This window comes from Temnothorax longispinosus, chromosome 11 (assembly GCF_030848805.1).
Source record: "Temnothorax longispinosus isolate EJ_2023e chromosome 11, Tlon_JGU_v1, whole genome shotgun sequence".
Lineage (NCBI taxonomy): Eukaryota > Metazoa > Arthropoda > Insecta > Hymenoptera > Formicidae > Temnothorax > Temnothorax longispinosus.
In genome coordinates this window covers 11660081-11676340 of record NC_092368.1, presented here as the reverse complement: position 1 = coordinate 11676340, position 16260 = coordinate 11660081, and the positions used below count along the sequence as shown (strand labels likewise).

The following is a 16260-nucleotide window of genomic DNA, read 5'->3' as shown; positions in this document are numbered from 1 at the left end:
TCACATACATATAAATAAAATAATCATATATAAAATATGATTATACAGTATAGAATATTGTATAATCTAATCAAAATTTTACTTTTCGTAAAAAAACAATGTAAAAGTGATTTTTTAAATTATTTTTATTATTTTTCCTATAATTATATGGACAGAGATTATACAAGAGAAAAAAGTTATAGTTCATATATAATTATATTTATATACATATATTTTTATATTAAAAAAATAGCGAATTAAATCGTAAATATTATTCAATAAAATGAAGAAAAATATACAAAGTAGAGAGCACTAATGTTTTGGTTATTTATTTATATTTTTGGATACACCTTTTGTTGCAATATATACAGTTAGACAAAATTTCTTAGTTCATTCCCTCGTTATCGTGCATAACGCGCTATAAGACTTGTTAATAACAGTTATGGAAATGCAGGATCCTTTGTAAAGAGCATTTGTTCATCTACGTATCTACGTTGATCGCATCAAGCACTCGGCTATTTTTACACGACCAACATACGCCGTAAAAGGGATTTGAAAGAATTGAAGAGATGGCTTCCCACAATTGTTCTCGCAGTATGTGCACTGTTCCACTTTTATGCGAGAATATGTACGCGCTCCGTACGCACGCACGTATGTTAGTAGGACTGCTCTTTCATAGGCCCGAACCGCCACCATTCAGGAAATGAAATTATAAAACTGGGTACATAGATCGCATCTACGTTTAGACTCGATCGAGGGGCTCGCACAATGTACTCATTAGCTAGATTCGGTGACTGAGATCTTGGACAAAGTTCTCGTGCTAAGGAAAAGTGTCTCTTATTAACGCTGGTAACGCACGCGACCTTATTTACAATGTAATGAATTGAATCTCCCAGTGAGAAAAACGAGGCGTGACTCATTCGGTAAAAGCGTATGAAACATTCCATTGGCGAACAGCATCGCGATGCATCCTAGAAGTATTTATTTGATATGACCACGACAGAGAATAAAACAAGGTCGGCGTGTTATGAAATAAATACTTTATTTGGAATTTTTCTTGTATTGATTTTTTATTAATAATAATAATTACAATAATATTAAGATAACAATAATAATAATAATAATGATAATGATAATGATAATGATAATGATAATGATAATGATAATGATAATGTTAATGTTAATGTTAATGTTAATGTTAATGTTAATGATAATGATAATGATAATGATAATGATAATGATAATGATAATGATAATGATAATGATAATGATAATGATAATGATAATGATAATGATGATGATGATGATGATGATGATGATGATGATGATGATGATGAGATGATGATGATGATGATGATGATGATGATGATGATGATGATAATGATAATGATAATGATAATGATAATGATAATGATAATGATAATGATAATGATAATGATAATGATAATGATAATTTCATAACCTTAATAATGATAATAATAATAATAATAATTTCATAACCTTAATGATAATAATATTAATAAATATTTTATACACCCATACATGGATTTAATATAAAAATTAAATAATGCGCCAAATGAAAATTCTTTTTAGGATTGATTCAGGATCTAGAAAATGTTAAAAATATATCAATTGAAATATTGTACATATACATATATTAATACTAATATATTATAAAAAGATTAATTTATAATGAATTTTTTTTATTTATGTTTTTATTAACATCTTTCTGTGATAAGTATTTCATAGAAGATGCCGATAAGTGGGTATATAGTGTCAAGTGAACGAACAAAGAATGTGAATTTTTGCCATTAAAATTCAGCAGATGGACTGTAATGAACGCAAACAGAATGCTTGCGTTCAAGGTTCGTCAGTGTTCGATTTGCGTTCGGACCGATTTATTCGTAAAACGTTACATCAAGGAAAATTCGTGCACAAGGTTGATGGGAATGTAATGAATCTATTGTTCGCCTTTGAATCCATTCGTAGTGTAATCGACAATATCGTTCATTATCGTCTGGTCTTTTTTTCTTTCTCTTCTTTTGTTAAACTAGTAATTATAATAAACCTTGTAATATTATTGCATCATTCAGCGTTTTTACATTTGTTTTACGCCGAGAAATGCCAAATTTGACTGAATGTGAATGTTCAAAATGAACAGAAAAATGTACCAACAACGAACACAAATGCGAACGTCTGAGCATTCACATTCGTTGCTCATTCGCTCAATGTATACCCGATAAACCGCTGACAGGTGTGTAATAAAAATGAAACTATGTGTTCAGTTTTCTATACGTTTGCAAATTCGCTTATCAAAATTGCAATGTTTGGACGCGCTTTGATCAGAAGTTTGACTTAATACGGAGTTATATACAATTTATAGAAATTGTGTAAAAATCATCAAAAGGTGAGCAAAAAATCGATGATTAACTCTTAAGTATGCATTTTGGCACATAAATTAAAAATTTGATTTTGAGTATAATAAATAATAAAAACTCTCCTTTTTGCTACAAAATAATTATTTAATTGTAGAAATGTCTGAAAGTAATTTTAATACTGCTTTAATATAGTTAATTTTTTTCAGCTGTTCAAGGTATTGTTCATTATACAATATATTGAATTTCATAGATCTTCAATGCATTTCCAAACATTTTCTCTATTCTAAATTTTCCCATAAATCCTCATTTTTATTCTAATGGCACATGCGCTAAGTGAAAATGTTGCGTAATTAATTTAAAATATGGAAATATAAGTGAAAAACAGAAGGTATCATGCGTGTCTCCAGTATAACTAGTTACGTAACCATATAGGAATTGTGCGATTGTACAGATGAGAGAACAGCGCAGGAAAAACTTAGTTTAGAAAAAAATGGCTCTCAATAAGTAAACTAACTATCTGTAGTATACCAGTAGATTTGTAACAAATTCGAATCAGAAATAAGACATTGCTAGTAAATTGGTATCAACTGGCATTCGCATTAAGCTCGTCGGAAGAGCTGCTGATATAACTTGGCATGCAGATTATGCACTATCTCTACTATCAATTCTATGTGAAACTTGTATAACTGTAGTAAATATATCAAAGTTTGCTTGATTTCTGTCATCAATCTGCCATCATATTTTATTAACAAGCTCTGCTATAATTCTGTTAGCATTCTGCCAATAGCATCTGATATGTCAGAACCTGTATCAAATCTATATTTTGCCGACAAAATATGTAGCAGATACTTTGTAGAATCTGTCTCTAGAGACGGCATAACACACTAAGCAAATTAGGCATAGTATGGCGGTACCATTTGTTTATGTTGTCGTGCATGTTGTGTACAATGAGATTAAGATATTTCGATTAATTTCGAAATGCATAAAAGTCGCGGCTCACTGAACTGAACCATGATGCTATATTATCGATGCTATAAGCAATTATGATTCGTAACTCTTTTATGCATTCCGAAATTCTTCGAAAGAAAATGTCTTAATCCCAGTAAGACTGATTGTGAGTGTATTATACATTGATGTGTGTCTTGCAATTCTCGATATTCGGATTCTCTCAATAATCTTCTTTTTTTTCTTTTATGATATCTATTTTCTTTTAAATTGAACGATTGTCTTTCGAGACTTGCATAGAAATGTACGTGGTGGTGGAGAGTCAAATGTTTCTGATATTTTCAATTAATTTTGCATTATGAGAGATCAAGTCTAATTTTTGAAAAAAATTTAACCCTTAAATGCCCCGTGGGGTCCAGCGGACCCCGGACCTTTTACAATGATATATTTTCAAATGTTCTTTCCAAAAATGGAGCTCATGCTCCCATTGATGATAGTTGAGTGATTGACCTACCCGTTTGTACACTTAGCAGTACTCAGTTTACTTAATTTTTTATACTATGTTAAAATTAAAATTTTAACAATATAAGCATTTTATTCTCTTTTCTAAGCCTTGAACAACATTGAAAAAAATTTTCATAACTAAAGATCAAATAATCAATGAGTAAGGAGACATTTTTCATGCTGGGGTCTTTTAGACCCCTCATGTCATTTACGAGATTCTTGAAAGGTGTGGCATTTAAGGGTTAAGTATTTTAAACAAATAAGTAATAATTAGTGCGTGAAGACAATATTTTTAAATAATATAGACAGTTAATTTAGATAAAAACATAGCAGAAATTTTCAAAGAAAAGAAAAACTTATTTAGCTATTCAGTTTATTTCAAAGAATATTTTAGTTTGGCTATTGATAACCTTTCTTGTAATCTTTTAAAGTATCTTCTAAAATTCTAAATTAGTCTATTTTTTGTAATTAGTAATAAGATAAGTTGAGAAAGTTTCGTAAACTTTTAAAATGACTGCAGAAAGATTCTGCTAATTTAAATACTCTTTTGTAATCAAACGACTGAATTTATATCTTTCAGAGAGTAACAAGTAAACAATTTACAACAAAAGCAGAATACACTATAAAATTACACTTCAAAATATATTAATGATATTTTTATATACATATATAAGGTGCAGATTTAAATATTGCGTACAGGCGTTGAACAACTTGACGCCGTCCTTATATGACTTGATAGACTTGGCTAGCTTTTATGTGTGTGTGTGTGTGTGTATGAGTAGGGAGAGGGGATCGATTTAGAACAGATGAAACTTAGAGAAACTTACAGAAGGAATTTAAAATAGAAGAATTCAATTGTACTTATATATTTTTCAAACAAACAATGCCTTAATTAATCTTAATATATAAAACAAAGTCGGGTTAGTTAGACCACTTATAACTCAAGAACGGCTGGGCCGAATTTTTACCCCAAATATATGAAATAGGGGTAGAATTTTCCGGAATAGCAGAATAACTAATAAAATATCGGAAAAATTCACGTAAAAAAAAAAAAAATTAATCTAGAAAGATATCCAAATACATAGAAAAAATACATAGAGGGAGGGAGAGAGGGAGGGGAAGAGAGAGAAAGAAAGAAAGGGGGAGAGAGAGAGAGGGAGAGAAAGAGAGAAAGAAAGGGGGAGAGAGAGAGAGAGAGAGGGAGAGAGGGGGGAGAGAGAGGGAACTATTGCGTGTCTTATCACTACATTCATTACTGTTAGGCGGTACGAAGTTCGCCGGGGCAGCTAGTATTTTAATAAATCTTAATCCCGTTATTTGTCTAAACTCTTAACTTATGCGTCATTTATCTTTTTCGTTCCTGAATTTTCGATCTCCAATCAGTTGCAAAAATTAATCCTATTTAAACGGATCTTTGCACCATATATAAATCTTTCTGTCTTTACTTTTTCTTCTAAGAATTCGTATCAATTAATATCACTACTTCTGAGTATATTAGAATGCGTCGTGTTATTGGTTATTATTTCAACGAAAATTCTACCTATTTCTTTTAAAAGAAAATGTCCCTTGAACTGTAAAAACAGTTCTCAGCCATCTCTTGAAGCGAACTAAATACATCTTCGATTCATATTACTTGCTTTTGTCAAATAAAGTCTTACGCAAGTTGTCTACTTTATTTCATTAAAATATTACATCGCGTGTCACATATAACAGTAGGCGATTATTTTCATATTATTGTAAAAATTAAAAATGTGTATGTTTTAAAAGATTATAAGATACACTTTTATGTTATTATCTAACATAAAATTATTCAATTCCATTATCAATTATTCTCAGTTTCTAATACTAAGTAGTGATTGCCATATTGTTTTTATTTGTGGAAACAGCTGATGTCGTATCGATGAAATCGATTAAGAAAAAATCCATCACTTTGTTAAAAAGTTTAATATATTAATTATTTGAGAAGTCTTACTTAAAACGAAGAAAAGTTGTAGGTAATACACAAGAAATTTTGCAATAAATAACTTATCAATATTTAACAGATAGTTGTAGGCATTTTGACAGATTCAATCTAGATTGTTTAGAAAGGAAAAGAAATCATTTTGATGCTTTAGCGAATACCACATTCAATTCCAATCTCAATTCATGCTTATTCCTTTTCAATGTTTTTATGACAGTAACAGTTCCAACCCTGTATTAATATATGTTTCAATCTCAATTCATGCTTATTTCTTTTCAATGTTTTTGTGACAGTAACAGTTCCAACCGTGTATTAATATATGTTTATATTGAGTAATAGTAGGGGAGACCGGGGTAAACTCGACACTAGGCTTTTTGCTAATTTAAATCTATCGTAGAAACTTGCCTTTCCTACTGTAAATATGTCTTTATGTGACAGTATTATCAACGGAATTTGTGACATTCTGAGTTATGGTGTAATTTTCAGCGCGACATAAGCGTTTTTGTTGGGGAAATGTAATTTTTCTGATCTCTCGAAAATTTTTACTCTTTCATCGAGTTTTACTCTTGCGAATCTACCGGTAAGTGATTTTGATGGGAAATTCGATGCTTTATACGAATCCAATAATAGTTTTTGCATATTTTCAAAATTTATATATTTTTGGAGTAACAAAAGTGAAAAACGACGTTCGGGGCAAAGTCGACACCACGCCGTTTTATCGGCTCCTAATAACAAATAATGAAATGTGTGCGCACATCTAATTGCGAATTTACTTGCATAAATTGTTTTTTAGTCATGAGCTTAGATGAAAATAATTGAATGCTCAACAATTTTTGTTCTCATTATTTCCAATGATTGTTTTACTTAATTCCAAATTTTTGTACTTTCTAAATACATCTAAATACATGATAAACAATGTATATTTAGTTTCAGATAATAAAAAATAAGTTCCAGATCAAATTGTGTCGATCAGCCAAAGTGTCGAGTTTGCCCCGGCATTTTTTAATTTGAAAATTTGTCTTCGCGTCATTTTTCCTTTTCTAGGAGCAAAACTAAGCGACGTACAGCAAATTTTCTTTAAGCAATTTTGCATCTGAAGGAACACTCTTTAAATGTGTACCATTAAATTTGCTTGAAAATTTTAATTAATTGTTGAAAATTGCCTTTAAAAAAATCGTGTTGAGTTTGCCCCGGTCTCCCCTATATGCGAATATACCTAATAAAATCTTTTAAACCAAAATAAATAAAATTTTTTTATTTTGGCAATGATATACGAGTAATCGTTCACATATTTTTGTGTGACAAGCTGAATCTCTCTCATAGTGTTTGCCTACTGATGTCATGATTCTGCGTTTTTTCAATTTCTGAATAAGCCGTAAGAAAAAGCAATACACGCGTTTCGAGTTAATTTGATCGACTGTTTTAATGTGAATTCGTAAATTGTTTCTTTGTATACAAAATGTACATACCTTTAAAAGGATTTTCTTGCAAAGTAGTTATTTCGCGATAAGTATCAAAATGGTGGGTAGTAGCGCAGCAAGTACAAGTCTGACGGAATCAGCGCCGGCGGTGAAATCTGGTAATTCGGGTGCTGTGCCATTTTCGTAATATTGATAATTTTTAACACCTACGCGTGATCGAATTAGACGGTAGTTGGGTACGTTAATGTCAACGCGATTGTTTAAGAAGTTTTGCAGCATATTGGTGACACACCAAAAATTGCCGTCATCGTCAAAGGCAAAACTGTCGGGCCACTGTGTCAGTACGTGATCACGCGATATGACTCGTTGACCGACGGTGAAGGATGCTATATTCTTAGTATCCCACATGGAGATGGCATCGTCAGCTAATAGACCGAAGTAAATCACGCCAGTGGACGACATTGCCATGCCGTCCGTTTGCGAAGACTTCCGTCCAAGTTCCCTCACGTATCGATCGATATTCGTCACGTTGTTCTTCAGAGCGGACACCGGAATTGAGTACAGATGAAAAGAAGACAAAGGCGAATAATAGACTTGTCTGAAACAGATTCGATTGTTATTTGTTAGAAAATCTTACATAAACATAAAATTTCGATAGAAAATTTACAGGAAAGTATTAAGTTTGAATAAATAGTGTCAGTTACAGAAGATTTTAATAATTTCAATTTTTGAGAACTATGAGAACTGTGAGAACTTTTTTTAGAAGACGAGATTTTATATATAAAAGAAGATAATGATGAGGAAAGGGAAATGAATAAAAGTGAGAATGAAAAAGAAAATAGAATGTTATAAAAGTATTGCTGATTTTTCGCTTCTTTGTTTAGTGAAATCCCATGTTCCCAGATAACAGAGCATGCCATGACAAATATGAGTCATATAGTTGTAAATAGAGTTTTGTTTGCTGCATTTTTGTCCATATTTAATCGTATATAAATTAAAACTAGCAATTATTAATAAGTGAACAAATATTCTTAAAGCATTGTCATCAAACAAAAGGCAAAGTAATATTTCTATTTGATACAATGGTGTATTGTCACCGAAAACAGTGATAAGTCAATCACTTAATTATTTTCAGTGGTATTTATAATACGGTATATACTTATAATATATGTTTATCAGTGAATATTCACTGCTTTTCAGTAATAATACACTGATTGTACTGTAGAGAGTATGTTTACACTTCATTCATATAATATCTGCAGACGGAACAAAGAGAAGAATCTTCGTCTTCTTAATTGATATGTGGCATATGGAATGCTCGTTGCTCGGAAAACAAAAGAAGAATGTCATGCAGCAAAAGCAAAGATTCCGATTGACTCGCGATCGCGCATAACGTTATTACATGAACGCATTATAACCTAACTTTATGAAGGAGCAGGTTGGGAGTATGTCCACTAAAAATCAGTAAATACTTACTGATTGTCGGTCACTGTTTTACTAATTCAGTCAGCAATTTTTTACTAATTGATTTTAAGAGAGTGGAGTCCATCATTCTTATAATAAAGTGTGGCACACTTTTGGATTAATATTCTCCATTTTGTGGAAACACTATTATCCTCGTAAAGTGATGTTTTCTTCTTGCGCTCCTCTTCCTCTTATATTTGTCACTTGATCATGAATGAGAGACAGAGCATGCAATATTTTCATTTTGCAAATGTGCAATTGGAATAACGGAAAATGAGAGAAAATTTCATAAAAAAGGAGACATTTGGTCCTGATAACTTAGCAAAAAGAAATCGATTATATCTCGTGCAAAAAAATACTGATCTGAGGATACCTGTCGCGACTGCTCGCTGGTGAAAGTGCTATGCCGTCCACATGTACTGGATTGATTACATGCGTCTTCGCTACCATGAATCCGACCGCTTCTGATTTGGCCTTCATAGAATCGTGTCGGACCTTCCACGAGTTGTTATCCTTTAACGAGTATACAATGATGCCGGGATCAGTAGTGCCAGTGTCGGTGATATATGCTATGCCGCCGTCCTCGTGATTGAGAACAATGTCATTGAGGTACGCGTTTGTGCGACGTGCCACGTGTTCAGGGAACTGGTAAGAACGAAGGATTTTGCCGTTGTTCTCGAGGTCGAGAATAACAAGGCGCGGCGAGCAGTCGGCTTTGGATTCCCTGAGAGACGTGGGTCGTCCGGTATCGAGTACCCACATGCGACCCTTAGGATCAATCTCTATGCTGTGGACCAGTTGGAATGCCGTGCAGTCACCCAGCTTCTGCATGGGCCAGTTAGGAAAAGCCTCCAACTTGGGCGCCGTTATGCCATTGATCGGTTTCGCCGACGTAACGCTCAGCGTCACAGGTACACCGTCTTTCCATCGCGGTAACGTCAAATACATTTTGTCCTTCCAGAATTTCACAGTAGTGATGAAGTTGTTTGCCGGTATGTAATCGCCGCGCGTTATAGCATATTGTCGCTCCTCGTCTGAAGGCCACTCGAAGTCAATCGACTTCCATTCAAAGATCACTTGAAATGGCTCGTGACATAATGCTACGGTAGCTAGAAAGGCCAGCAGCATCAATCGCTCCATCATCAATGAAGTTGATAATGTCTTTGATGTCTTAGTGCGAGTATCACTAAAGTTATCTTTCCTCTCTCTCTTCTTTGCAAATCCGATATTACGCACCGCGCCGTTGTTTAAGTCTGTTTCTACGGATGGAAGGAGATGTGACAGACATGTGTAGAGAGAAGCTTCAATAATACGTGTTTAAAAAAAAACGCAGAATTTTAATGAAAGAATCTTACAATGCTCTTCTTTTTAGTTTGAATTTGAAAACAATAATTGTTAACTACCGAAACTTAAGAAAAATATAAGTTTAAATATATAATTGTTTAAACTTTTAAACAAAGGAACGACAAATAAATTTCTAAAACGTTTTAACGTTAAAATGTTTTATTATAATATTATAATAAAACATTGTGAAAGTTTTGTTGTTACAAACTTGTTATCTATTCTACGTATAGTGTACACACATACGATGTATAATAATCAATATTATTCTCACATATCTCGATATTATAATTCAAACCAGAAGAGAGAGCTGGGATTTATATTTATATAAATCTTTCACACGTATCTCACATAACACATATTGGTATGTATATTTAGCCGCGTGTCTTCCTACAGAAAGTTAATTCAGTTCTAGCGTATAGAGCGTGATTTATAAATGCATATAAAAACATTTCAGTTGAGTTTATAGATACAATGGGTGAAAGATATTATATAAATGTAACTTTTCGTTTTAATTTATGATAATTCGGAATTTTATTTGTTTAATATATAAATCACCGTTTGAAAAAAATTAATACCGCTTTATATAAACAATCTTGGACAATTATCAGTTTGTTTATTATGAGTTAAATCACTAATTTATGTTTTATATTTCTTTTTGTGTATATATATGTGAAAAAGATATAAAGTCAGAGAATATATCGTCGCAGAGAGCGCATAACCGGAATAAAGTCCGCCAGTCTTATTCGCTTACTTCTCGATGTGATTTAGTTTTGTACGCTGGTCGATCCGCGCGTGCCGAGATTTATATAAAACGCGTCGAATGATCGCGCAACGACGATCGCGATTTGACTGACGAGAAACGCGCAGCGCGGCCGCCGCCACTACCGACGATGCTTCGGGATGAGATGTCGATCTCCCACCCATTCGTTCAAAGTAGCCGAACGACGTTCGTACATGCGGCCGAAGACGAGGCAATGATGCCACACAATCTTTTAGGCTTAACAAACCTACACTTGAGTTCATCACTGCAAACACTAACAAACACACATATCCGACTTCATATCGTGCATTTGATTTAGAGTTGCATCCGACATTTGTACTAAAATATTATTCAATTTTGATGGTAGCCGTATCGAACCGGCTAGGAATCGAGTGCCATTATTATTACCAAGAAAAAGAAGAAAAAGAGGGGCGAAGATGTCGCCTATATTACGACGAGCTTACACATATGACCAAGTAATGCAAAGATGCGAATTACTGTGCTCTGCTGAAATGCGCCATAAAAATTTTCAGTCCAGTGACGTAATCTCGTCGTGAAAATAAGCGATTTATTAACTTCCGTTGGTTTTGTAAACAATTGCGTAATGAATCCCTTTATTAGTGCCCAGATATTGTGCACTATTTATGATTGCTATTAGCGAGATCAGAACATCGAGAGATTGATAACATTATCGAAAAATATCGAAACACTGATGAGAGAGAGAGAGAGAGAGAGAGAGAGAGAGAGAGAGAAATTGAAGAAATAAAAATAGCAGTTAAGTATTTATCTACACGTACACTCCATAGCTTGTGTGTTTGATAAGAAGATGGAACTCGTAAAAATAATAACTTATAAGATGAAGGATAATTACGAAATATATGTACCAAATTAATCAATGCAAATAAGTGAAAGTTATGAAAATTTATGATTGCGTAATTGTTCATGCACGTGATTTTCTCTTCTCTTACTTTCAGAATACGATATCTTCTTGTTAATTATCTTCGAAGAAGAATCGAAAAGTTGCGTCATTATTGTTTTGAAATAAACATTAGTAAAAATTATTTTTTATTTCTTTAACAGAACTACTGAAGTAGTTGAAATGATTTGATTTTTTATCAAATTTCCAACATATTTTCTGAGATTTTTCGTGACTTTCGTCTATTGCAATATATAATATATAAATGATTAAATTGATCAATCTATTTTTTCTCTTCATTCCTTTTTCAAACAAATATATATATAATATATATATTAAAATATATATTAAACATATATACACACATATATATGTATATATATATATATATACACAAATAGTAGAAATAGATATATATTAATCTTGTTGATGGTGAGTATAATATCGATCTCTTTTCTGCTCTTTTTTAGAATACATATCAGATTAATATAAATGTTCACGATAAGAGCGTGAGCTTATGGTCTTTCCGCCAGTCGGTGTGGATGATCTAACTCCATCTGCTTGCTTGGAGCTACTCGTTTCAAAGAAGCCTTGAAAACGACAACATGTTTGTGTCGACGCCGAAAATATTGCCTTGAGTGTCATAGGCAATAATGCTCGACGTGACTCCCATGCAAATTTACTTGCGCGCACATGATGCACATTAACGTACATACGCGATCGCCGTTGCAGTATACAATGCAGATATTTTTGAATATTGCATCAACGCCACGCAATGTTGCTACAGCGCGGAACAACAGAGCTGTTACGCAAGATGGTACCTGCGCCTCCTCTCCCCTTCGCTCTTTCGCGACGTGAATCAGACATCGTTATAGTGCTGCATCTACACGCAATAACGATTTCTCTATATTATGATTCGCCGCAACATCAAGGACGAAACAAGGAAACACTCCCACAGAAACTAAATGTTACAACAAATTTACATAGAATGAATTGTACTTATTGTGCATGCAGCGCGCAAACGTGATTCCAAGTACATCCGATTAATATATTAAGAACTTTTTTCCAGGATTAGATTTCATGTGTAAATGTGGGATGAACAAAGGATATATGTATAGATACAGAATGTTCCAAAACTGTCGGACGTTTTTGTAATAATATTTTTTTTTTAACCAATTTAGAATCTTCTCTCCATAAAAATGTTAAGAGAGATCATCGCATCTTGCAGTTTATCATCTTTTGTATCATACATCTTTATAATAATACCTAAAAAAATTCTCTTAAATTAAATTCAAAAGTTAAATAAAGAATGTTGCTTTGCTATATATCCATTTGGCTCTAGTAAAGGTTTTATTCGCTTTTAAAAAATTAGAAAGTCTACTTTAACCCTTTATTATTTCAAAATTGTTGATATCTTGTTTTTTTCGCTAAGGGAAAATAAACTCTAATGATAAATACGTTTCTTGACTTCCCTCAGGGTTGCAAGGCGTTTTGTAGGGACGTTCCCAACCTTTTATTCCATTCTCATTCAATACTACCCTTTCTCCTCTCACTTAACCCTTTGGACCAACGGCTTAACGTCTCTTTCCGAAAGACGGAGCCCAGTTTGTTCCGCACAAGAGCCTATTTTGCACGGAGGGCGCAGTTTTTCGGAAAAAACTTTCCATGTTACATGGTTCTAGTGGACTCGAACCTGGTTCCTCAGATTACGAGTCTGGCGCTCTACCACTAGACCACACTGCCGCCCCCAAAATCAACTCTAATGATTGACCAAAGAATTTGTAATTAAAAAATCATCTGGTGATTTTTAAATATTCTGCCTATAGATATACACTGCTAGTCAAAAGTTTAAGACCATTAATTGAAAATGTTTACTATATGACATGAAATTAAACTTATGCATTATAATTTAATATATTTTTGTTATTTTATTTATTGATTTATAATGAAAAAATTATATAAAATGTTTGAAAGTTTTAGAAAAATATTTTTTACAAGATGAAAAAAATATTAGACATTTTTTTCGTTAAAGTAGTAGTCCTTACATTTAATCACTTTTTTTTACTAATCTAGCTACAAGTTTATTCATTTTTTCTAAAGAAAGGATTTTTTTCTTCTACTCATCTTCAAAAAGAATCCACAGTTTAATTTTTGGAAAAAGACTTTATGACCGTAGTTTATTTTTTGAAATTAAACGATACTATATGTTAACCACAACTGTATTAAATATAATGACTATTTACTTTCAAAAGTTAAAGTATTAAAAAAAAGTATTAAGTAAGACATGAATCAGACTTTAAGTATTTCTGTAATACTGGAATATTTTTAAATTTTATGTGTGGTATGTATGTATAATCAATTTTTTTTGGCCGGCAGTGTACGTAGTATAAATACAAGAGATATATATAAAATAAAAATGTGTAAGAATTATTCCTGATTATATATCGAAGGAAAATTGTTATAATTGTTATTCACGTCTTTAATATTTTATTATAGGCTTTTATTGATGAGATCACAGTATCCCTGGTTAATTATTCCACCTGTTAAAAACATGCATTATGCAAAAACTAAAACAAGAAATCCAAGAGCATTTTGTTCTGTTATTACTTTAGAGGCTTGCATTTCTTGGACGCAATTCTTTTAACGTTCTCAACATAATAAATAACCATTAAACCAGAAAAAGATCAGCATTCGATTTATTCATTTAATATCGATCAGTTGTAATCTCCGGCTTTCGTCGATTTAGTCCATATGTTTTTTTTATTTTGGCTCTTTCGTTCTCGCTGCCGTTCCTAATTTACTGGAGCGACTAGCTGATGCTTTTCAAATGGCGATGCTATTTCGAGCAACGTCGCAAGCACACGTCGATTTTAGTAGGCCAGTGGGAAACGGAAATGGAGTCTTTGCCCTATATACACACGCTACATTCACGCTCGTTAAATCGGACTGACTTATTCTAGCTCTAATCTTCGATCGTTGCTATAGAAAGAAATACGCGCCTGGCGGTTGAAAAAATAATGTTCATTTCTTTCAAAAGATAAAGTTTACCGATCTAGGGTTATTGTTCATCAATTTGATTGATTTGCCTGATTCGACTGATTTGATTGCCGTTCGCGCCTTTCTTACATCATAGGGACACACCTTGTCGATTCATATTGATCTTCTTTAGTTTTTGGCGAAATAACTAAATAAGCGTAAAAGTATATTTTTATTACCTTATATTTTCATTAGAAGAAATCACTAATTATAAAATTTTTCATTAAATTAAATATTTAAATTAAATTAAATTTAGTTTAATTAATATACATACTGGTCGTTACTAAGAAATGATCGACACTATCAATATACTATCCCTTAGGCTAAGATATGTATATTTTTAATGCATGTAATTGCTGATAATATAAATAAATTATTTAAATTTTAAAATATGTTATTGTAAAATATAGAGGAAGTTTGGGGGTAAGGTATACTCTTATAAATAGAACCACGGCCGCTATATCTAAAATATTAAGTGTTACAATCTATGCGGACAGCAGTGGAATTACTAGCTGCCGGCTCCATAATCTAACATACAAAGTGGCAGCGTAGCACAACCTGTCGTTAAATAACAAATTGAAAATTTGGCGTGTACCGTATCCAGCGTAAGTTAGTATATAAAGTTTTATTTTACAGTTAAGCTACTTAACCGATTCTTAATCCCTTTTTGTTGCATGTAAAACTAAGATAGAACTTTAGTGTGGTATACTTAGCAAGTATTATATGGTGTACATTTTTATTTTATACGATAAAAAGGTAAAAATAGTGATGTTGGACAAGTAGAGATAGTTTCCTTTCTTAAATACATTTTATTTTATGAGTAAAGTTTATGAATAAAAAGTTTATATTATTATGAGTATATATTATTACGTTAATAAAAAAGTTTTAAATATGTTTTATACATTTTTATATGACAATGTTATAAAAATTACAATTTGTAATAAATTGCAATTAATAATTATTATAGACTATTTTATTATTAACACTCCTTATTATTATTAATACCTCAAAGACTTATTATTAACGCCTTAAAACACGATAAAAATTATTTTTTTGCAAGATTAATGAAGTGGTTCAGCTTGCACGACATTATGGTTCAAATTACCCGACAAAAATCTACCTTCGAAAATTTTGCTGTAACATTAAACTCGCTATATATAAACGAAGATTAGCGCAGATGGTCGTCCGAATATTCGGGACTTTGCTTAGGGATCAAAGCGTGCAAAAATTCCTTTCTTTTCGGAAAAGTCCACGCATCCAAATGAGGAAAATACAATCTTCTAGGTATACAAAAGTAAAAGTGGAAGAGGAAAGTTTGTTTTATGAATCGAAAATAGCAGATTAGCCAGCAATTAACTGTAACTATGAGAAAATTATGTTTTAATAGTACCCGAAACTTTAAACGCGTTTTTCTCGACACCATGTTTGTCAAGTCCGTTGACATGAGAACTGAAAACTTCTAATAGGATCAACTTCAGTTCAGTTTATGGATAATTCAAAATAACTGTTATAGCTTTCGCGTAAACCTATAAAAGTAATAAAAAGTTTATTAA

The 16260-nt window shown here is 32.3% G+C and overlaps 2 protein-coding genes across 14 annotated transcripts in view; one reads left to right on the top strand and one right to left on the bottom strand.

Moving 5' to 3' along the window:
- The window catches only part of Mocs2b (Molybdenum cofactor synthesis 2B), a 59219-nt gene that overhangs the window by 35594 nt on the left and 7365 nt on the right, over positions 1 to 16260 (top strand). The window lies entirely within an intron of this gene.
- On the bottom strand, positions 283 to 10904 carry LOC139821546 (dopaminechrome tautomerase). 3 transcript variants are annotated; one of them, XM_071792662.1, is made up of 4 exons: positions 10747 to 10904; positions 9025 to 9910; positions 7236 to 7785; positions 283 to 1586 (listed from the first exon to the last, which is right to left on the bottom strand). In XM_071792662.1, the coding sequence occupies exons 2-3, from the start codon at positions 9792 to 9794 to the stop codon at positions 7263 to 7265; spliced, it is 1293 nt and encodes a 430-aa protein (XP_071648763.1). In that variant the 5' UTR covers positions 9795 to 9910; positions 10747 to 10904; the 3' UTR covers positions 283 to 1586; positions 7236 to 7262. The 3 variants fall into 3 exon arrangements, with proteins under 3 accessions (XP_071648763.1, XP_071648766.1, XP_071648767.1); XM_071792665.1 differs by lacking the exon at positions 10747 to 10904 and adding an exon at positions 10571 to 10714; XM_071792666.1 differs by lacking the exon at positions 10747 to 10904 and having other exon boundaries at positions 9025 to 9927.

Excerpts from the sequence above, each read along its gene's own strand:
- LOC139821546 (XM_071792662.1), bottom strand. The coding sequence starts at position 9,794 with ATGATGGAGCGATTGATGCTGCTGGCCTTTCTAGCTACCGTAGCATTA. Across the intron at positions 7,786-9,024 it reads CCAGCGAGCAGTCGCGACAG|ACAAGTCTATTATTCGCCTT; the intron begins GTATCCTCAGAT and ends AATCTGTTTCAG.